This window comes from Jaculus jaculus, chromosome 8 (assembly GCF_020740685.1).
Source record: "Jaculus jaculus isolate mJacJac1 chromosome 8, mJacJac1.mat.Y.cur, whole genome shotgun sequence".
NCBI lineage: Eukaryota > Metazoa > Chordata > Mammalia > Rodentia > Dipodidae > Jaculus > Jaculus jaculus.
The window spans coordinates 94,283,163-94,307,267 of NC_059109.1; the positions used below are offsets into that span (position 1 = coordinate 94,283,163).

General features: G+C 40.0%; 1 protein-coding gene across 2 annotated transcripts in view; it reads left to right on the top strand.

Moving 5' to 3' along the window:
* Window positions 1–22,911, top strand: part of Sptlc3 (serine palmitoyltransferase long chain base subunit 3) — a 125,654-nt gene extending 102,743 nt beyond the window's left edge. For both annotated transcript variants that reach the window (XM_004661452.3, XM_045157132.1), the window contains 3 exons: window positions 9,624–9,759; window positions 15,283–15,412; window positions 20,976–22,911. In XM_004661452.3, the coding sequence (XP_004661509.3) occupies window positions 9,624–9,759; window positions 15,283–15,412; window positions 20,976–21,038 (329 nt within the window). In that variant the 3' untranslated portion in view covers window positions 21,039–22,911. The remainder of the gene's footprint in view (window positions 1–9,623; window positions 9,760–15,282; window positions 15,413–20,975) is intronic.
* The last annotated feature ends 1,194 nt before the right edge of the window (window positions 22,912–24,105 follow it).

Here is a 24,105-nt window from a genome sequence, read left to right on the forward strand (position 1 = left end):
AGATAACCCTTGTTTTTTTTTTTATAGAGAATTTAATAGGTGTAGGCCCTCTTATAGCCCATGATTGACGGTGGCTTGATAATGGAGAGTGTGCTTATGTTTGGATGTGGTTCTGACTTGTTTCCCAGCTCCAGCTATGGGTCCCGTACCACTGAGGGGATCAATTAGCCAAATCAAGAGCAGTTGGTTCCCCACCATGGCTGTGTGCCACTATTGCACTTGTGTGGGCATCACAGAAGGTTATTTGCTGCTAAGTAGGTTAGACCATGAGTTGCTTGGACAGATTTTGGTCATTTTTCCCCAGTCGCCCATGTAGCACCTTCTGGCACTAGACACGCTGACTGTCTACTTGTTTTAGACAGCTGGGGAATGCTTCATACAATGACATACAAACCACTAATGTGAAGAAAGCCCTCTGTTTTGCATGGTGGAGTCCTGGCTGTCTTGGCCACCTCTGCATCTCTAGGGGCCACCTTCTATTTTAATTTTCTAGTCTATAAGCTCCTTGGAAATAGAATCCTCTGCTGGATCTAGTAGTCACCTGTACATTATAAATCTTAAATAAGCAGATCCTGAATTACATGGGCAGTGATGACTTTTTTTCTTGTTGATTACATCAGTGAATAGATACACAGCAGAAATGACTCATCTTCATAGAAAGGGAGCAGATGGAACCTTATACACAGGGACACTGACTGATCCCAGAGACTCTCTGAATTGTCCTCTAGTGTCTTTAGTTATTATAATTACTTTTTAATTTTTTTTTTTATTTTCAAGGTAAGAGAGGGAGAAAGTGACACTGGGCAGGCCAGGGCCTCTTACCAGTGCAAATGAAATCTAGACACATGTGCCACTTTGTACTTCTGGTTTTACATGGGTACTGGGGAATTGAACCCTGGGCTATCAGGCTTTGCAAGGAAGTTTCTTTAATCACTGAGCCATCTCACCAGCCCATACCATTATTTTTAAGGAATTAACAACCTCAATATAGCTTGTGACTTCTAGCAGTGGTTCTTAACTAGGAGTATCACAATTGCCCAGGAAACTCCTTTTGAAAGGTCAACCCCAGGCCTTATAGAACAGAATCTCTGCAAAGAGTGATTCAGGATGTGTATATTGTATATTGCATTATATTTTAGTTACTACATAAAATAATGCTACTCATTATAGCATATTCATATATGTGTATCATTGTTCTTGCTCATATTCATGTCCCATATCCCCCTCTTGCCCACCTGCCTACCTTGTTGTTCCCGTTGGTTCCCTTCCTTCCTCTAAATAGTCTCTCTTCTGCTTTTATGGCATATGTCTGTATGTATGTATATAAAGGCATATGAAGAGAGAGAGAAACATGTGGTATTTGTCTCACTTTCCCACCCATTATTTTCCCACCTTAAATTTTAACAAATTCCAAAAACATATGATGTATCTCTGTTTAAACATAACTAACTTATATGGGTTCTGAGAAGATTCATTCTATAATGTCTAAAATTCTATAATTACTGACTTGCTAAAATGCTACTCTCTATTGAAATGTAAATTAATGCAATTAATGTTTCTGGGATAACAAACACATTGGGAATATCTACACCTAGCTAATGACATTTATTTCCAATTGAATTTTACTTGATGTCTGTCTTTCTTCTATTAGATCACTTCTTTTCAAAAAGCTTCAGAATATTTTTCATTTTTCACCCACATTAATAGCTGGCCAGGTTTTTGTACATAGTGCTTTCCATCTATAAATGCATATATCCAGGAACCATGAGGTTCATGCATCATCATGAATGGATGACTCTACTGTCCCAAAAATCGGACATTGATAAGCACATTGTAGGCACAGCCAGGTTATCTGGGTAAGCTTGTAAAGAAGTCCAAAACACCACTTTCTGGATCTGAGTAGGTATGCAGAAGATGGCCTTTCTCACTTCTTTGTGAGTTAACACTGTGTTTGAGGAGCTGGTAGAGAAATAAAGACAGTGGTGTCTTCAGGACTCTTGAAATAAGGCCATGCAGATAGCTGCCCTGCCTGATAACCATCCTGCTCCTACATGTAATCCCAGGGGCATGACTGAGCAGCCTGCAGAGCCCCTGGCACATGTGTGTGTGACTATAAAACATGCCATAACCTTGGAATCCCAACATCAAAAGGGAGAGCTTCACTGCCTTATAAAAATGTGTGCTCCTCTAAGCAAACCACTCCAAACACTGTGTCTCCACCCCACTGGGAAGCTTGTCACTGCTAATGTGACTCTTATGATTCTTGCTGCTCTGAAGCCTCTTGATCTTTGCTGAGCTCTCTCTGCCCCTGAGTGTGTTGGAAACAAAATGTCCTGTCTGGTGTCCAGTACTTAAAATAACAGACACTGGGTTCCTGCTGCCGTGTGGAAACTTTACTGCCAGGACCTCCCTACACCCCCTGCCCAGGTCATGCCAGAGGAGTAGCTGGGCGAACACTGGGACCAAGAGCGAAAGAGGCATTCTTACACTGCAATGGGCCTTCTCTGATGTCAGTTTGATTCTCCCCGGGCTAAATTTTTTCAGGAATATTAACTGCTTAAAAGTGAGAAATGTTTTACAGAAAGATATTTTCCATCTCTAGAGACAAGGACCTCATTTGTCAAGTGCTACTGCCTGGGAGCACACTCTGGATTGCTTTCTCCGCATGCTGACAGTGGTGGTGCGCTAAATAATTTAAGGAGTGAGCAATGTGTATTCCCAGATGTCCATGTTTAAGCCAGGGAAATAATAGAATAAGTCGCCCCTTGGCATTTGGGTTTATTCATGTTTCTTCTGTTAAAAAGTAAGAGTGACACCATGTTGGCCCAGAACACATTAAATCCACCTCTTTTTTCCACCTCATAGACATACCTCTCCCTCTTCCTATCTCTCTTTTTCCTCTCACATACCAATGATTCCACAGGGAAGAAATTTTCATTCTTTAAAACAGGTCACTCTGGTAGCTTCCATTGTCCATAATTCCTTCTGGTCCTCTGGGAGACTTGAGTTGTACTAAACATATTTTTTTGGAAATGCCACAGACCATTGTTTTTATTAGGGGACTGCAAAGCTTTGTAGTAAGATGCTTTGTGTTTTATTTGTTTTTCTTCCTCTGCCCCAGCTGTTTTTGTTTTAACAGCATTGGAGAGAAGGTTAAAGTATCCATGGCCTCTGTTAACCTAGCCCATCTCTCAAGCAGGCAAGGTTGAAAGATGGAATGGCACTATGAAGGTCTTGTGCAGGCATGGGCTCATCTCTGATGACTCTGTCTACCCTCTGAAAGAGGGGAGGCAGGTGGTGGGGATGATCTCAACCTGAGTGAGCACTTTGGAGCAGGAAGTTGTCATGCCCATGAAATGTGCTCTCTGAGAAACCAAGGATTCAATGATTTCTGAGCTATAACTATGCCAAACAAGAGGCTGTTATGTATCCCCAGTTTTTATTATCAAGTCCAAACACGGGATGCAGCACAGTCAGGACACATCCAGGTACCTACCAAGAGTATGCATAGCCTTAGGAGTGGACTGGAAATGGTGCTGATTTCTGAACTGTTCAAGTCTTCTTGGTTACACCTTATCAAAATGCAAATTCGGGCTGGAGAGATGGCTCAGTAGTTAAGGCATTGGCCTGCAAAGCCTAAGGAGCAAGGTTTGATTCCCCATTACCCACATAAGCCAGATGTACATGGTGGCACATGTGTCTGGAGTTCATTTGCAGTGGCTAGAGGCACTGGTGTGTCCATCATCCATCTCTCTCTCTCTCTCTCTTTCTCTATCTCTCACACATACACACACACATGCACACACACACACACACACAAATAAGTAATTTTTTAAAACAACACAAATCCAAGCCAGGTGTTGTTATGCATGTCTTTAATCATAGCATTTGGGAAGCAAAGGTAGGAGGATCACCATGAGTTCAAGGCCACCCTGAGACTACATAGTGAATTCCACATTAACCTGGGCTAGAGTGAATCCCTACTTCAAAAACAAAAACAGACCAAAAATAATTTCCAAACTCATGCCTAGTCCTGTCCTTGAAGTCCCTAAATCAAATGGTCTGTGATACAGCCTGGGCATGGTCAGTCAGCCTCCCTTGGAGGATTCCAAAATGCTGAGGACTATATCCCTATTAAACTGAGAATTAACTTTCTAAGTACTTCCTGAGCTCCAGGTATAGGAGTGGAGCAGCTTTCCTCCTTCAGCCTCTTGGTCTCTCCCAGTCCTCCCTTGTATAAACTTATCTCTGTCTTGCAGATAACGCTGGGGTTTAAAAGCTTGAAATTATCTATGTGGTGTTATTCTTTATTCCTTATCCACTCAACACTCAGCCTTGACTTTGGCAAAGCACTTGCCTAAACTCTCCAAAAGTCTGCCTAAGAAATGTCCTTCATTCCCTTACTTATCAAAGTAAGACTTTCACTGTTGTGGTTTAAATGTAAAATGCCCCCCATAGGCTCATGTGTTTGATTGAACAATTGGTTCCCCAGCTGGTGGCACTGTTTGGAAGGTTATGGAACCTTTGGGAGGTGGAACCTCACTGGAAGAAGCAGGCCACTGCAGGCAGGCCTTAGGATTTTGTCTCCCAGTCCTGTTTCCTGTTCACTCTGCCTTCCTGGCTGTGGATGCCATGTGAACAGCTGCTTTCTGCTCCTGCCACCATGCCCGGCCCCTCACCCACCATGACTGACTACATTCTCTGAAACTGTAAGCCAGAGCAAACCTTTCCTCCCTCAGATGCTTCTCTTTGGATATTTGATCACACCAGTGAGAAAAGTAACTAATATCCCTTCTTCCTTGGGTATGTGTATCAAGGACCAGAATCTATTTAATTAGTGACTCTGAGCATTTCAAATGGAAATTGGCTGTAGTGCCCAATCTCCATAGTGCCTAGTGCCATCTCAACTGTGGCCATCCCAGTGGGAAAGGACATGTTCCAAGTATTCTTTCTACTTTTACCAAGCTGTCTCCTTATCTCATCATAATTAGGAAGATCACCCACATCCTGTCTATATGAGTAGCATTTTATATGTACAAATTCCCCCCTTGTCTTAGGTCCTCCAAAATAATGCATACATTTCTAACTTTGAAGAGTGAGCAACAAAGCAATTGAAAGAAGCTGCATCTTGGCCAACACCAAAGACCTCAAAAGCATTTATAGTAAGCTGTATGAGAAAACATAGTGACCACAAAGTGTGTCAGTATTGGCTTATCAACTATGCTGTGCTAGTAACTGGTTAAAAGAAAGATAGGGAAAAAGGAGAAAGTAAAGCGTACAGTTCTTAGAACTCAGATAACTCCCAGATCCAAAATTCTGGCCTATCTGATAAGTCTCCACAGCCCTAGAAACAATAAAATTATGGCATTAGCTAATGATCCAGTTACTTGGGTTAATCAAAGAAGAGGGACAGACGGGGCTAATTAAGTAGCTGATCGGTCCAATGATAGATGAGTTATTATAGGCAAGTGCAAAGATATGCCATTGGGAAAAACAATTTAAGTCATTTGTGCATTTCCAGGCCAGGAAATTCTCCTAGTCTTTGAGGGGCAACTGCTGGGTCCAGCCTGATGAAGTCATCTGTTCACTGTGGACCTAACGAGCAACAAAAGAGCTGAGCACACAAGGGAATAGGCCATATGGAATATATTTAGGTAGCTGGGATGTATGTCCGTGCCTTCTTTTCAATCATCTTTATGACACATCTCTCTTCTATTCCTTCCACCAATTCTCCTTTCCTTATGTTCTCATGACTCTAAGAACAGAGTTTCAATATAAGGAATGGATTGTTGAAAGGAAAATATTTTTCTGCGTAATTTCTAGTTTTGTACTTCAAATAGGCTGCTGTGATAAACATAAAATTTTCTAAGGGATGTTGCAGCATGTTAAAAATAATTCTTTAATATTTATTTTTATTTATTTATTTGAAAGAGAGAGAGAGAGAGATGCAGAGAGAATGAAAAAGAGAGGAAGAGACCATGGCCATGCCAGGGCCTCCAGCTGCTGCAAACAAACTCATACACATGTGTTGCCTTGTATATCTGGCTTACATGGGTACTGAGGAATAGAATCTGGTTCCTTTGGCTTTGCAGGCAAGTGCCTTGACTGCTAAGCCATCCCCCTAGCCTCCAAATAATTCTTTGTTAAAAACACCAAGGACAAAGCTGGGTGTGGTGGTGCACGCCTTTACTCCCAGCACTCAGGAGGAAGAGGTAGGAGAATTGCCATGAGTTCAAGGCCACCCTGAGACTAAATAGTGAATTCCAGGTCAGCCTGAGCTAGACCCACCTCAAAAAAAAAAAAACAAACAAGAGCCGGGCGTGGTGGCGCACGCCTTTAATCCCAGCACTCGGGAGGCAGAGGTAGGAGGATTGCCATGAGTTAAGGTCACCCTGAGATGACAGAGTTAATTCCAGGTCAGCTTGGACCAGAGTGAGACCCTACCTCAAAAAACCAAAAGGAAAAAAAAAAAAAAACAATGATACTATGCCTATGTAATAGCATTGATGCAGATCGTCCTATATTTCTTCAGATGCTTTACATTCATATTTTAATTCTAGAATTGAGGGGGCAGGGGCATTTGTGTTGTTAAGAAGTCAGTGGAAAAGAGAAAACATATACATGAAAGTAAACCATTCTTGCAATTATTTGATTCTTTAAATTCACAGCCCATCCAGAAATCTCAAAGAAAAGGTAATTAGTGGCTGCCATGTGTATAAATTCAAGGGAACATTATCCCATCCATCTCCTGCTTTCTCCCGCCCCCCCTCTCGGTCTGTCTCTATTTCTCTCGCTCAGGTTCACCTTCCTCCATTCAACCTTTAATTGTTGGATTCCTCACTCCTTGCACACTACTCACTCCTTCCCTTTTTACTTAGATAATCTTCCATCACTCCAGCTCATCCTGTTTCTCTTCAACCGTGTTTCATTTGGTTTTCAACCACTGTTATCATAGCACTACTGCATTGTTTTCCCTACCTGACATACTTTGAGGTGTAGTTTTTTTCCCCTGTCCAGTAACATTCTCATCTTTCTGCCCCAACTTGCTCACTGCTGGAGCAGGACTTCCTTGAGCTGCTCCCTTCTCCCGCCTGCGAGCTGTCATAGCACATAGCTGTCCCTGTCAGTGCTCACTGGAATTGCAGACACAATACAGGTACATATAAGTTACTTTCTTCACATCTGCACTCTGGGATCTGATTGGCTTAATCCTTATTTATCTACTTTTTTTTGTCAAGGTCCCTGTGACAGACTTTATGACTCCCTGGCCTATATGTGGAAGTCCAAATGGACTTCCCTTGGAAAAATGGATTCCTCATATGTTCTCTGAGGCCATGATAAGGGGATTAAAAGGCTAATTTCCCAGAAAAAAAAAAAGTTAAATACAAATGTTCTTTATATCATAACCTTCCTACCAGGAATTGGCAGAGTTGGATAAGGATCTCCCTTCAGAACTTGGATTGGATGAAGAGTAGTAACAGAAAACAAACATGGACAACTAGAGCTTTCACTATTCCTCTCTTTGATGTTCTACTCAACAAAACTCATTCCTCTGCATAAATTGTAGCACAGATAGAATATAAAAGTTACATCCCTGTGGGACTATAAAGCAAAGTCAATTCTTAAGGAAAGATCTGAAGTATTTCGAGTGTAACTGAGCCTATCTGTCAACATGCCAGAGAACTAGATAAAGAAATGGCTTTTACCAGGTGCACAAAGTAGTGCATGTATCTGGAGTTTATATGCAATGGCAAAAGGTCCTGACTTGCTCATTCATTTTTCTCTTTTTTCTTTCTTTCTCTTCCTCTGCCTCTTCCTCCTTCCCTCTCTCTCTCTTCCCCACCTCTCTCCTTGCAAATAAATAAATGTGTTTTTGAGGCCAGTGTACTGATTCATCCTTACTCCTTGAGCTTGCCATACAAAGTGAAAGGTATAGTGGCCGGGTGTGGTGGTGCATGCCTTTAATCCCAGCACTCAGAAAGCAAGGGTAGGAGGATCACTGTGGATTCAAGGCCACCCTGAGATTACATAGTGCATTTCAGGTCAGCCTGAGCTGGAGTGAAACACCACCTCAAAAAAATAAATAAATAAAGTGAAGAGGGCTCACAAGATCACCTCTTTAGCAGGCTTTAGATTCTAATCTTCCATGCCTTACCCCTCACTACATGAAGCTGTCAAAAGCTCTCTAAGCCTTCAATCTCTCAACTTTGTACTACAAAAGATGACATAATTATGTTCGATTACAATCAGAATGGCTAGGTGGTTTGCACAATAGGAGGCTAAATAATGGTTAACTTGGTCATGGCTGGACTCAAGAATTCAAATTATGTCTCTCAAGACCCATACTATCTTGTACCTTGCCTTTCAACAACATTTCCAGCCAATAATCATAGAGATAGAGTATTCTAGTTAGCTAACCCTGTGCCTCATGCTACCCTTGCAACAAAGAGAAAAAGTACCAACTTTACTCAAACATCATGTTTCCCTGGAGACCTTTCCTACAATAGGATGTCTATAGCTCAACCCTTTAGCAAGGCATGGGATGACTGCAATAGACATGTTTGCTGAAATATTTGCTCTCTAACCATCCAACGAGTGCCTATGAGTGATATTTAAAATGTCGGGTAACTTGAGAAACAGTATCTCTGTCCAGTTTAAAAGCACCTCAAAATTCAGAATGGAGGTCAGCTATAGACACCCAGTACAACTGCAACAATAACACAGTCCCACTGAACCACAACTCTCCAACAAATGCAATCACTAGGTTTACTTCTGGGACAGCTAAGTGTTCAATCCCATTCTCATTAAGCAAATGATCTCTACTGGGTTCTTGTTCACCTACCCATGTAGAGACAGAACCAGAATAGTCAAGTATCTTCAAATTTTTTCCAGCACTTTAATACTCTATCTCATCTCGTATGTATGACCCCAGCACTGAGACATACACTTGGGACAAAAATAGGATTTTGAGCAGAAATAACAATAACTTTCATATGGACACAGTCACTTTATCTATCCTTCTGTTTTGGGCCACTGCATTTTTTTTTTTTTTCCTTTCTGGGTAAGGAAAGTAGAAATATCCTCTTCCTTCCTCACTTTGCCATTACCAAATTGTTTACAAAATAGTTCTGGTATCAACTGGACCAGTCCTTACCTAGGGGTATGCCTCTTCTTTAAATTCAGGTCAGAAGAACTGTCTTCTAACTGTCGTCTAGACTTAGAGCAGCAACTTAACTGGATGTGTCAACTGGCTAAAGAGTGGTCACCAGTAACTGATGAGATGGGATGGGAAGGCATGGGAAGGAAAAGGACAGGATGGGATGATGGCATGTGAACACTTCTTTATGCTGAGTTAGCGATGAAAGCACTTAGCATGGGATACATGACACAACAAGGACCTCCCTGCCTCCCTGCAGACTAGCCTGGCATTAGTTGCTTGCAGCACCTAGCCCCACCCATTTCTCGTCCTGTCTTCCAGACACAAGACAGTACCTGCTGGCCAGAAGACATGTCCCCATTCTATCTCTATCCTTACCTGACCAGTATGCAAGTCTACAGAAAGAAACACTCAGTTGAACTCTTCTTGATATGAGTTGATGAATTCCATGCGTGTTTCATTTCAGGGGCGCAGAAAATTCAGCAACTTGCAGAAAACATAAAATACTTCAGACAGAAGCTAATAGAAATGGGATTCATTATCTATGGCGCTGACAACTCCCCCATTATTCCTGTGCTCCTTTACATGCCTGCTAAAGTGTCGTGAGTATCCATCAACTTTCAGATTCCTGCTGGGTCCTAACTGCCCCAACATTATGAGACTCTGCACAGGTCTCAGATTATGTGCTTGGAAAGGGACTCGGGTTCCAAATCCACTGGCACAGCTCCTCAGAAGCCACCCGCCAGCTACCCATAGGACTTTTTCATACATCCTATAGAAAAGAAGCCAGGTACTAAATCTCACCTCTCAACCTGACATCTCCGGAAATTTGGAAAAATCACTTCTCTCAACTTTAAATTAAAGTGGATCCTAAGCTGGGCATGGTGGCGCATGCCTTTAATCCCAGAGGTAGGATGATCACCATGAGTTTTAAGCCACCCTGAGACTACATAGTGAATTCCAGGTCAGCCTGGGCTAAAGTGAAACCTTACCTTGAAACCGCACTCCCCCCCAAAAAATAAATAAAGTTGATCCTGATCCTCCTCTTGACCCAAGACCTTCCTTCTAACATAACCCATTGTTGGGACTTTCTGCTTGACCCTCTAGCCCTTTGAACAGATAAGCATGCATGTGGGTTGTTTAGTGTGCTACAGCATTACTATCACAACTCCACCCTCTTTTTCACAGAAATGATGCTCACAGCATCCAAGGAGATCCCTGCAGTGCCATACTGCTCTCACGTAATGGCAGGTAGAAGGAGACAGTGCTGATTCAAGCAGCAACGAATCTAAAACTCTCACCATCGGATTTTAGAAGGCTCAAAAGAAAACACACAATTATCCAAAGTGACTGGGTTAGTGGCATATGCTAGAGGGAAGTTTATATCATGTCTGCCTAATATTTTAGCATTGGCTCAAAGGAAGTCACCCAATGTAAGCTTGCTGAGGTACACAGTGCATAGTCCTGGAATGGTGACAGAAGGAGTGGCCTGGGGGCTCTGACTTTGATGATGGAAACCAGAACTAGAGTCTCAACACTGGAAAAATGAGTCAACCTAATAAAAGGAGTGTATAAATAGTAAAAATAGGTGCTTTTTTTAAAACAATCAAATAAAATATGAACATTGAATGCATTTGGGGGGTACCATGTGATATTTCAATATATCCATTGTGTAATGTTTAAACCACACTCAATTAAATATTTATCATTTCTTCTTCATGACAACAATGTTCAATCTTTTCTTTAATCTTTTTGAGATATATTATGCATAACTGTAACCTGAAGTTATCCTGCTACACAGTAGTATGCCAGAATTTCAAATGTATTTTAACCAGGAATTTACAGATGCATTGGGTTTCACATGATATAGAAAGGGGCTTGTAACCAAATTTTTGATGATGTAATTAGAGGTTTACAATCAGAAAGAATTTTGACTCAGCTTCTTTCTACCTAGAGTATCGTGGACAAGTGCTCCAATCTTCTGAAGCCCAGGGTTTTTTTTTTTCCATATATTAAATAAGATATAATAGAACTGACCTCCTAAGGTCACAGTGAATATTAAACAAGATAAAGGGATGAGGATGTAGGTCAGTGGTACAGTACTTGTACAACATGCATAAAAGACCCTAGGTCCAGGGCTAGAGAGATAGCTTAGTGGTTAAGGCACTTGCTTGCAAAGCCTAATGGCCCAAGTTTGATTTCCAGTGCCCATGTAAATCCAGATGTAGTAGGCAGTACATGCATCTGGAGTTTATTTGCAGCAGCTAGGAGTCCTGGGGCAACCATTCTCTCTATCTGACTGTCTTTTCTCTATCTCACTGCTTGCAAATAAATAAATAAATTTTAAAAATGCCTTAGGTCCAATTCCCAGCACTGATTAAAAAGTGGGGTGGGATTTCTGTAGCATTTGGAATTATGTCTTTTATATTGGAACTACTCAATGTCAGTTGTTATTAATAACATTAATAGTATGTATAGGACTTAATGTAGCTCTTGATATACTCTTAAGTGTTCAGTCAGTCTGTGATTGCCATTATTATTATGCTTGCTACCTTCCCAGGGCATGGTGATTACTATTACTGTTTCAACTGACTACAAGGTTGAGTCATTATGGTTTCATGGCTCCCCAAAATAATAATTGTGATTTTTTTGGTTCACTGATAACAACAAAACTTCTAAAACAGTAGGAGGCAAAGATCCTGTTCTGCTCTGCATCAACCATGCTATACTGGGTCCCAAGTAAAAAGTTAAGCTGACTTACTTGTTCCTTTTGTTTAAGATTTTTTTTTTTTCAGAAGTAGCTACCTTGTTGATTATATGCTATACAGCTGTTTGACCCTATTGGATCATTTCACCCACTGAAGGTGGGGTGTTTATCCCCAGTTTATAAATGAAGCTGTGCAATTTACCAAGGACAGACTACTTCTATGGCTCACTAGGTTGAAGGCCTCAGAACTCAACATCAGCTCCAATTGCCTCCTAGACATAGACATAGATACTAGAATGTGCAACAGCTTCTCACACTTTAGTCCAAAGGGAAGAACATAGTCCTCATGAAAGCAGCACAGAGTGAAAGGGCAACCGTCCTGAAGGTTCTCTGATGGTTCCAAAGCCATCAGTCATTATGAGAGAACAATACCTGTTTGGGTTGCCTAAGGAAACTGAGGCCAAGTGACTCAGTCATAACATCTATCACCAGCAGGAGTTTCTCTGGTACCTGGTTTTACCTTCCATGCTATTTCTTCCATTGAAAGTTTTTATGTAGAAAAACTTGTTTTGTTTGTTTGTTTGTTTTCTGTCTCTTAGTTTTTCGAGGTAGGTTTTTGCTCTTGCCCAGGCTGACCTGGAATTCAGATCTCAGAATAGCCTCAAACTCACAATACTCCTACATCTGCCTACCAAGTAAACTCTGGGATTAAAGGCATGCACCACCACACCCAGCTTTAGAGAAGCTTTTAAAACAGGAAGTAAATCATCTTATCCAGTATAGAAGTGCTTGTTTGCATTAGCACATTTAAAAACCTTTGGTGTTGGGCTGGAGAGTTGGCTTAGCGGTTAAGCGCTTGCCTGTGAAGTCTAAGGACCCTGGTCCGAGGCTCAATTCCCCAGGACCCACGTAAGCCAGATGCACAAAGTGGTGCATGCATCTAGACTTGGTTTGCAGTGGCTGGAGGCCCTGGCACACCCATTCTCTATCTGCCTGTTTCTTTCTCTGCCTGTCTCTCTCAAATAAATAAATAAAACTACACAAATTTTTTAAACCTTTGGTGTTATTAGACATTGTGATACATAAATATTTCCAAGCAAGGCTTGGTGGCACACACCTTTACTACCAACACTTAGGAGACAGAGGTAGGAGGATCACTCTGAGTTCCAGGCCAGCCCAAGACTACATAATGAATTCTAGGTCAGCCTGGGTTAGAGCAAAACCCTACCTCGAAAAAGCAAAGAACAAAAATCAATTAATTAAATAAATGAAAAGATGATCTCTTGTTGGGTATCTTTTTAACACGTTACAACTCTACAATCATCTATGGAATTCAGTGTAATGTAATTTCATCCATAGACTATGCAAATCAAAAATCGGTTATATTTTGTATGTGGTCCAGGACTGGTATCTTTTCCCCATAGTCATGCACTTGGAATATGATGGGACAGAAGATGTAGTGATTCTGCATTCAATGCAATGTTATGTTTATTGATTGTTATTATCACTACGATCATCATTATTTCACATAGTTTGATTTCTTCTGTGCTGCTCTAATTTGTTCTGAGGAGTATAAACTCAGAGGCTCGTTACATAAAATATTCAGTGCCATCATATACATTAACTAAAAGATGCTACTTGTTATCTTGTTAAGTTTTAAATTCAATACTGCTCCAGGGAGGCCCCAGATTATCCTAATGAATCAGCAGTCATATACTTTGCTCTACATTCTTTGCAAAACTCACTTCCTTTGTTACAAAAGGAAACATGCAGACAGTGAAATGGTCATCTGAGAGTCCTGAAAACTGGCCTGAGAACATGGATGAAGTGGTTTGGAGTGTAGCAATAAAAGCACTTGACTTGTTTCTCAGACAATCCTGAGCTCTCATCCTGTGCAGTGCCGTGGGCAGCCTTCCATAGGGTGATCAAGAAGGAGAAAGAACAGTGTCTGTGTTCAAGCTTTCTCAGCTAGAAAGCCTCATCGCCTTGTAACCTTCTCAGTGGAAATCAAAAGGCAAACCTTGCCTCATGAGATCCAGGGGGCCCGAGAGGCTCTGTGTTTTGTAGGTTTTTGCCGTCTCCACAGCATCTTTGGATAACTTGCATTCTGCCTGAGGCAACCAAGGGCAGACAACTAAGCAGTGAGATAAATGAATGGGTGAACAGTCACATTTAATCATTTCTTCTGAAATATGACTGAATGGGTTTTGTGGTGCTGTCAGCTTCCAACCTAAGATAATACACCAACAACCACTTAATGCTAAGAACAGACCTGAGGCCTTGGCTTTCCTTGTGGGTACAGTCACTCAGCAATTAAGGTTTCCTGCAGAGGCCAACAGAGCCCAAAGAGAAAAAAGACTCACTTGGGGGTACATACCTTTTTATTTGACCTAGGCTCTCAGCACAGGCAGTCTATAGACTTTGGTTTAATATTCTGGAAGAGTTCCTAAGATTAGCTTCAGGGGAAAAAAAAAAAAAAAAGCTAGAAGGATGAAGGGAAGGAATCAGAGTTTACAAAGGTTTTACCCTGTATCCAGGAGCTTTGTATTCTTATGACTGATATGCTATGGGTTCCAACTGCCTGTAAGATTGTCTCTGTATGCTCTTCTTTTCCTGCCTACCTCATGCCTGATTCCCCTTGAGCACAGCCAGTGGCTTATTATTCCTGCACATTCTTGCATAGGTTTATTCACACACAAAATGATGAGGAGACTCTTGCCCCTTCTTACCTCTCATTTTATATAAAGTACGAGCTTTGTCCCTGGAGTAGAAATATCAGTTTGAGATTGGACCCTACGGGTCCTCAGATCTTGCTCTTCAAATTATACTGTTACCTTCTTGAAATGCCTACAAAATATCACTACTGTTTTTAAAATATATAGGTTTTCATTTAGTAGATATTACTTCTTGTGTTACTGTATTGTATTCGCTGTTTGATTTTTACTCATAGGAACTCTACAGATGAAAGATTTTATATCAATACAGATTTTTTTTTTTCGAGGTAGTGTTTCACTCTAGCACAGGCTGACCTGGAATTCACTATATAGTCTTAGGGTGGCCTCAAACTCACAGCAATCATCTTACCTCTGCCTCCTGAGTGCTGGGATTAAAGACATGTGCCACCACACCCGGTTTCAATGCAGATTTTTTTAAGCCACAGTCACATGCACTGTCATTTTCTGGACAATATCAAAGACTCAGTACCCACAGTCTACTGAGTAGTGTGGCTCTATAATGCCACACCTTCAGTTATGGGGGATATCAAATGATTTCTTATTTATTTGTCAATAACATTTAACAGAGTTTAATGACTTTAATTATGTTCTACTTATTATAAAAGAGTAAGTCACTTAGTCATATTTTTTGGGACAGGGTAATTCTGTCTTTACTCAGTTAACCTTTGTTTTCCTTCCCTAAGGGCGTTTTCAAGGCATCTTCTTAAGAAGAAAATCGGGGTGGTGGTTGTTGGATTTCCAGCCACTCCACTTGCAGAAGGTCGGGCTCGGTTCTGTGTTTCATCCTCACATACCAAGGAGATATTAGACACCGTGAGTAGTCCCTCTATCTACCAGCAAAACTCCTACATAGGTCACTGGCTTCTAAGCAAGCACTTTTACTGAGCCATTTTAGGGTTTTCTGTGTTTCTGAGACATTGCCTCTTACCCATAACTGATGGCTAACCCCACAATGCACAGCCTTTTATTCCTCAACAAGGAGGGTCCCTGCAGAGGGAGAAGGACAAGAAGGAAGCTAACAATAGTAACACCATGTCTATATATACTGTGTACATAACTAACAAGAAAAATGAATAAATAAAAAGAAAGATAGAAAGAGAGAGAACACTAATGAAAAATGAAACTCACTGCTAAAAGAAAAAATTTAAAAATAAATTTGTTGACATGATCCTGCTTGCAGTGAGCAAAGTATATGAAGGCCTCTCTGACCACTGACCAAGAAGCATTCATCAGCCACCTTTTGTGCTGCAGTACTTTGTCACATCTCTGCCTCAGCCCTTCAAGGCACATTGTCACTATGTGTTTACTCTCTGCCCCTAGACTGAGAGCTGCTTGAATACCATCCAGCTCTGGATCCCTGGGGCCTGGTACACATAGATGTTTAATAAATGTTTGTTGAAGGCTGGAGAGATGGCTTAGCGGTTAAGCGCTTGCCTGTGAAGCCTAAGGACCCTGGTTCGAGGCTCAATTCCCCAGGACCCACGTTAGCCAGATGCACAAGGGGGCGCATACATCTGGAGTTCGTTTGCAGTGGCTGGAAGCCCTAGCGTGCCCATTCTCTCTCTCTCTCTCTCTCTCTCTCTCTCTGCCTCTTTCTCTTTCTCTGTCTGTTGCTCTCAAATAAATAAAATAAACAAAAAAATAGATGTTTGTTGAATGAAAAAAATTATAATAAATCACTAGGGTATATCAACAATATCCAACAGTGTAGTTGAATCACTAGACAGAAAAGAAAATCAGTTTACTGAAGAATTGGATCAAATCAGAAATCAGATTTCATAGAAAAGATTCTGTGGCCACATGTGCCATTTACCTATTCTGAAAAGTCAGTTGATCTTATGTAATACTTTATCATTACCATTTGTATTCTCTTTTTTGTATGTACAAAATCTCCTGTAATATAAAATGTCACTCAACAAAACAATATATAGAAAATCCAACAAAGATAGATCTATATAATATCAGCTAGACCTAGAAATGGTTTTACAACTGACTTTATTGATCCTTAAGTTCATGGTTTATGTAAAAGGTCAATATCAGAGAACCAAGCTATCTCAATCAATCTGAGGTTAAGAGAACTATCTCATAATATCAATACAGGATTTTTTCCAAATTTTTATTTTATTTTATTTATTTGAGACAGAGAAAGAAGCCGATAGGGAGAGAGAGAGAGAGAATGGGCATGCCAGGGCCTTTAGCCATTGCAAATAAACTCCAGACACATACACCACTTTGTGCATCTAGCTTTATGTGGGTCCTGGGGAATGAAACTTGGGTCTTTTGGCTTTGCAAGCGAGTGCCTTAATTACTAGACCATCTCTCCAATCCCCTCAATGCAATTTTTATAAATACTGTCAAGTATCTACCATGTACAAACCTTGGAGCAAAAAGTCTAGGAGAAGCCATTAATAAAGAAGATACTAGGCCAGGTGTAGTGGTGCATGACTGTAATCCCAGCATTAGGGAGGCAGAGGTAGGAAGATTGTTGTGAGTTTGAGGCCAGCCTGAAAATACATTGTGAATTCTAGGTCAGTCTGAGCTAGAGTGAGACCCTACCTCAAAAATAAAAAAAGATACTTGTAAACTAGATTACTAATAAATGAATGAGAATTCCAAACATCACAAGCATAAATTAATCATGAAAAGGAAATATGGAACACTATTGGAATGTAAAGGTGAGAATGAAATATTATAATAGGAAATATTCACAAGGCAGATGACTTTTCAGATGGGCTTTATTAGGTAAAGATTGTGAGGTATCAATCAAGCTTTCTCATCACTATAAAATAAATGGGACAAGTAGGTTACATGGGAATGGGGAAAGAAATGAATCTAAAATGGAGCCATTTGAGCAAAAAAAAAAAAAAAGAGAGAGAGAGAGAGAGATGTCAAAGGAACAGCAGTGGAAACAATCACAGCATATGGATCTCTGAACACACATTATACACACATGCATCTCCAGGATTTGACAGATGATTGGATGCAGAGTATGCCTGAGAAGATCAAAGATAGTTCTTCAAGTCTCTGGCCATGAACAGAAAGATGGCAAAGCAGTTAAATGAGAATGAAAATATAGTATGGACCAGCAGATTTTCGATGGGAGTGGGCCAATAAGGTGAACTTAGTTCTGCACACTCAGAGCACAAGCTTATGGGCCCTTGCTGGAAGAGAGAATAAATTCTAGCACAGAGGAGAGGATGCATGGCAGGAGCTACTACAATTTAGGTAACAGAGGGCACTTTAAAGCCAACTGTGGAAAAGATAATCATACAAAAACAAGCAAGAGTAAGTAGGACCAGGGCACTCCAGTAGCACGCCTCTATCCTGACAGAGGGATTGCATGTGGGAACTAGGTGCAGGAGAGTTCTGGCTGTCACAGGAGTGTGATCTAGTGTCATGTTCAACACAGCGAATATAAGAGGGTTTCAAGGAGGAGGATCAAACCTCTCAAAAATTTAAGGAAGTTCAAATAAGATGAGCAATGAGAAGAAATTACTAAATTAGCAAGTACTGGGAACTCAATGTTCCTTATAGACAGCAGTTTTATGGGCATGTAGGGAAAAGAAATAACAGCACAAAGAATAAAAGGGGGAAACTTTGAACTCAAATTGCTAACATACACAGAGGGCCCATTTAGTCTTCATTATTAGAGCCTTGGGACTTAAATCTATAGTACACAATAATTCACAGTAAAAATATACCAAAGCTGAGCTAACTCTAGATTTTTATATGATGATGAACTTTGTGATTCTTTATATGCTTGACTATTTTCTAGGTTCTCAAAAATTAGTATGTATTTCCATACTAATCTTAATCATTGTTTCTTTTTAAAGGAGGGAGTTGGTGGTAAGAAAGAATAAGCAAAATATTGTCACAAGTTGGGTGGAAAGCCAAGAAAATTAGGTATATAAAAAGTCTTGGTAAATGAGAAAAGGAAAACTGGACATGCTTATAATCCAAGCACTTGGGAAGCAGAGGCAAGAGAATCACTGGTTAAAGGACACCTTAAGGTACATAGAAAGTTCTAAGAGAGCTTCAACTGCACAGTGAGATCTTGTCTGGATAAAAGAAAGAAGAAAAGAAAATGGGGGAAAGTTCATAATGTCAACTGACTGTCTAATGAAAGGGAAAAGGCAGTGATGAGGAAGATATGATCCACAAGCAAGCTGACAGATGGCAGGAGAGAGGAATCTGTATTTTTTTTTAATTTTTTTTTATTTATTTATTTGAGAGCGACAGACACAGAGAGAAAGACAGATAGAGGGAGAGAGAGAGAATGGGCGCGCCAGGGCTTCCAGCCTCTGCAAACAAACTCCAGACGCATGCGCCCCCTTGTGCATCTGGCTAACGTGGGACCTGGGGAACTGAGCCTCGAACCGGGGTTCTTAGGCTTCACAGGCAAGCGCTTAACCGCTAAGCCATCTCTCCAGCCCGGAATCTGTATTTTTGATCCAAATAGCATTAAGTATTCAAGTCAGCCCAATTTGGTAACTATGAGACTATGTTACTCCCTTCTCAAGATCTTCATTTCTGTAGGACGCTTGGTATGAAAGGGGCGCTGACACATCATCTAGGCAAATCTCTGAACTTCTGAAATCAGATATGCATTTAGATAAGACATGTAAGAAGTTATTTAATATAACAAGAGAAAGTGAAACTTGACCCTGTTGAACAGTCAAGGCATTGAGGTAACAATTGAACAAACACTTGCAGGATATAATTGTCAGACAACAGCAGAAACCAGATTTAGAAGAAAATAAAACAAAAAAATGGTTTAACATTTCCCTTTCCTGGCTCCTTTGCTAAGAACAGCTACAGCTGCTCCCATTTCCCAGACAAAAACAATAAATGCATAACCATGCCAGCACTCGACCCAGACCTGCTTCCTTAAAATACAAAGCTCCTCCCAACCTCTGTCACGGAGGTGCTGATGGCCCCCAGGCTCTAGCATGATACACTTAGCTTTGCGCACAGGTGTGGTCTAGATGGTTTTGGGTCAGGGGGTTTACGCTAGTTGGTAGATGTATCCATCTTCAATATATTATGTACATTATATAACAAATAAGCATGAAGTTAAAAAAATTAAGATAAAAATTATTAGCAATCCAAATGCTTTTTTCATGCCCTGCATGACTTATAAATATGTTCCCTAAAGCCGGGCGTGGTGGCGCACGCCTTTAATCCCAGCACTCGGGAGGCAGAGGTAGGAGGATTGCCTTGAGTTCAAGGCCACCCTGAGACTCCATAGTGAATTCTAGGTCAGCCTGGGCTACAGTGGGACCCTACCTTGAAAAAACAAAAATAAAAATAAAAAATAAATATGTTCCCTATATGTGTGAGTATTCCTCATTGGAACCTACTGAGCTAATCCATCCCTGACCCTCAGCAAAGATAAACAAAGGTATCCCATAGAGATGACACTTAATAATATGTTTTTGTTATTTTTCCTTAATACATAGCTTTTGCTATACAAAAATTAGAAGAAAAAAAAAAAGGGAAGAACATTTTCAACACCCATCCTACCACCAAGAAATAACGTCCTCTTAACATAATGAATATTTTAATAGATGTCGGTTTGAAAGACTTCCTGAAATGCAAAGTCCAGAAGCTCCTTTTGTCATCCATTTCATTACCAGCAACCTCTACTCTACCTTACTGCAGAACATCATAATTCAATATCCTCCTCCTTCTTGGCAGGTTAAGAAAGCCAGGCTCAGAAATATTTTTAACAAGCAGTTCAACACCATAGGATTATTATCAAACTATGCATGGAAACCCTAGAAGTTAAAGTTATTTTTTTTAATATTTCCTGGGTGTCAGTTGCTTCATTTGCAGAATTGTGAATACATGTAAGAGATCCAAATTGGAGTTTTCATTAGCCATGTAAATTAAAGTTCTTTTAGCCCTTAGATATAGAGATGAGTGTGTAAACACAGGAAGTACAAACAGTAAAACCTGAGAGGATTGAAGATGATGCTATACATTGGCTCCCACAATATTCCATTTTGTTCTTAGCCTGGCTGGTTTACTCTCCTATGAGTACATAACCTCAAACACTGTCCTAATACTCATCTTTCTCTTCTAGAAGGTTACCTGTAAGTTTTAAAATTAATCCTTAAAAGGCTTACATGGGTCAGATAGTTCCATTCCTTTCTTTGTAACCCACAATAAAACAAACATTTATGGTGTGGAGTTAGATAATTAAGAAGAATTAGTATCCAACATTCCACTAAGGCTTAGAAACCACAGCCTAATGATATGAATCTTGCTCCTTTTCTTTACAAAGAGTTGGCAAATCAGATCATGGTTCTTTGTGAAGCTAATTTGGTGAAGCTATCTTTATGAAGATAACTTAAGTAAGGCCTTCTCCTTGCAGGTTTTGGAAGCTGTCGATAAACTTGGTGATCTCCTGAATGTGAAATACTTGTCAAAAAAGTAGTCAAGATGCCCTATATGCTTCTCTGAGAAAAGCTTTGACGATGAGACAAGCTTTGAATATGAAGACTAAGTTTCGTAATCCTGAATGGAACGTAGACTTTGCCAGAAAGACCTTCCTCCTTGCCTCTGAAGGAACATAGATTTTCCTCCTTTCTAAGAATACTTTTGTTTTATAAGCCAGCTTAGTTGATCTGAAGGAGGCATTATTATGCTGTTAGTGTCTCTAATTCATGACTATAGAAACAAAAATACAGTTCCCAAGTTCTTTCTCCTTTCCTAAGTATTTGCTAGAAACACATACACACAACACACTTTTCTTAGAATACTTTTAATGGCAACAAGCCTATGTTTTAGCTGCTACTGTGCAGCCTCTTTGGGCCAGACTCTTATAGAGGTTCCAACCAAATGAAAGGACTTTGATTTTTTAACTCAGTAATCTCCCTATATGCTCACTAGTCATCTGCACACGTGGGGAAGGGTGGTGGTGAAGAGCTAAGTGACTTGCTCCTTCCATGCAAGTACCAGCCTTAGTTCATATGTATCATGAGAAGTTCCAGGAAGGGAGGTCATGAAATATTGCTTCTACCATTTGCCACATTGGGACGTTTTTTCAAGGACAAGTGTCAAAAGACACAGTTAATGTTTAGAGAGAGAGAACAGAACTGGACAGCAGCAAGTGGACATAGTCTTTGGACAAAACTCCTTTTCCTCTTGCTGTTCTACAGTTTTACAGCTCAGCTTTTAAGGCTAGGAAAATTCAAGACTCTTGTTTCATAAAGAAGGGGGCAGAAATCAGGCACAAGCCAATTCTAAGCATAGATTAAAACTGTAAAACTGAAACAACTTGACCATTGCTGGTGCTGTGCAGAGTGGATGTTTAGCATGAATAGCTTTTATTAGTTTAAGGAATAACTTGCCATTTTCTTGTTGAATTCTGAGTAAATGACAAGATTAAATTTCCTTTAGAACTCACTCCCAACATTACACTTGAAGAATGTACTCATTCAAGGACATTTCTGAGCAAATTCTTTCTGTCTCTTTCAAGACTATCATACAGATGCAGGTCTATTTAAAAAAAAAAACAAACTACCATTTGACACATCTACTCAGATTTGGTGACAAGTAGGAATGTATGCCATGGTGCAGCTAACTATAATTTATTCTCTCTCTCTTTCACACACACACATACAATATTCCACAAACTTCTCTGAAAAATTAGTGCTTTGCTAATTGGTTCTAGTTGGTATGGAAAAAGCCAGTGGAAAACCTTATCTTTAACAACCTCCCAGATGGTGCCCAGACTTGGAAACTCTAAAGAGCAGTGGTGACCTTTTAGCCAAGCTTCTGCAGCAGTTCGAATGAGTAACAGAACATTCCTCTCCATCAAATGACACTGTAAACAAATCACTTCAAGTGAGGTTTAGTTTTGTGTGACACAGATGGGCCCAAGCTTTCATGCTGTATGCTGAAATGGAAATTCAACCCATAGCGCAGTGTTGGATCGAGCAGTACTAATACTCATAGTTGTTTGTGAAAAAGTTGATCAGCCCATAAAACTTTTTACAGATTGTAGCCTCACTGATCTGTAATTTCTTTTCTTAAAAAGTGGATCCCAGAGAAAAAGTTCCTCATAAATGGTTTTGAAAAAAAGTAAATATTCTAAGTGAAAGAGGAAAAGAAATGTGTATTGAACACATAGCTGCACATCCAGTGACTGGTTTTTATAACTAGATTTCGACTCAATTGGTGCAGCACTGCTTGTTGAGAGAAAGTACATGTCATATGAACATGCAAGCAAAGGAAGACATGTAGGTCTTTCCTATTTAACATGTGCATTTAAGTGAAGTTGCTCTTAATAAACTTAAATTTGTGAATATCTAGAATTCTGTAAAGGAAACAGGTTAAGAAGGCAGCAAGACATCAGTGCCTCCACCAAGCGATGAGTACCTTCTTCAGCTGAATCTGTTTGTGATTTTCATGCACACTTCATCTCTAAGTGGACTGGGGTCTTCCTGAGCAGAAGTGTCCATCCTTATTACTTAACTGGTGGAGCTTGAGTCCAATTCATCATGGAGAATAAATTATTTTCCCACCTGAATGCAAGGCAAGGAGGAGGTCCATCTCCCTCCCTTTTCATCAATAGCCAAGAGTGCTAGAGAAAGTTATTAAAACATATTTATATTTTTCAGAGTCTGCAATGAATATACACTTAGGAGAAGAATTGAATTCCATGGAATACTTCTGAGTACATTATGAGAGACTCTGACTGCAAAGAGCTAGAAATGTGATTATATATCAAATAGAATAAAGTTGACTAGGAAAATGATTATGAATTATAGAAATGTTAAATTTTTATGAGGTTGCTGAGCCCATGATCTCAGCTTACTAGGGATTATTAAGTTTTGATCATGTCTGTTGAGATCAAAAGATTTATGAGCTATATTATGATACATTCCAAGCACACACGTGCATACACACACACACACACACTTATCTTTTATAAAGGAAATAAGGGTGTAAGTATGAAGAGAAGAGAATCTGATTGATAAAGGCAAGGAAGATGTTCTACAAAACAGCCTTGAGAGAAGCAGAAGATAAAATTTCTAGACTGATAGTTATAAAGAGAAAAGTTTTACAGATAAGGAAATGGCAAAGACTCATTCCTAATGTTATCATGGAATAACAATGCCTTGGAGAACAGTGTCCACATTGCCTATCAGCAAATGTTGGTTTGACAGAGACCATGAGCTTCAAAATTTGCCGGGAAGCTTGTATGACCCATGCCAGACTGCTACTAAATCAAATTAACAGTGGCACCCATCAAACTACATTTTAAAAGTCTTTTAATGTAATCCTAAATTAATTCAATGTAATTGCCAGAATTTGAACTTTTAGTAGAGCTTTAAGTATACCATTAGCTCTAATAATATACTAGGGACTTTGTCCTGATTATTTATTTATTGATGTTTAAGGGTTTCGATACTTGCAAACTAAAGTGAATATATCCCATGGCCACCCTTTTGCCTCAAGAGATCATTTTTTCCCCAATTTTCTACAATCCTCTCTCT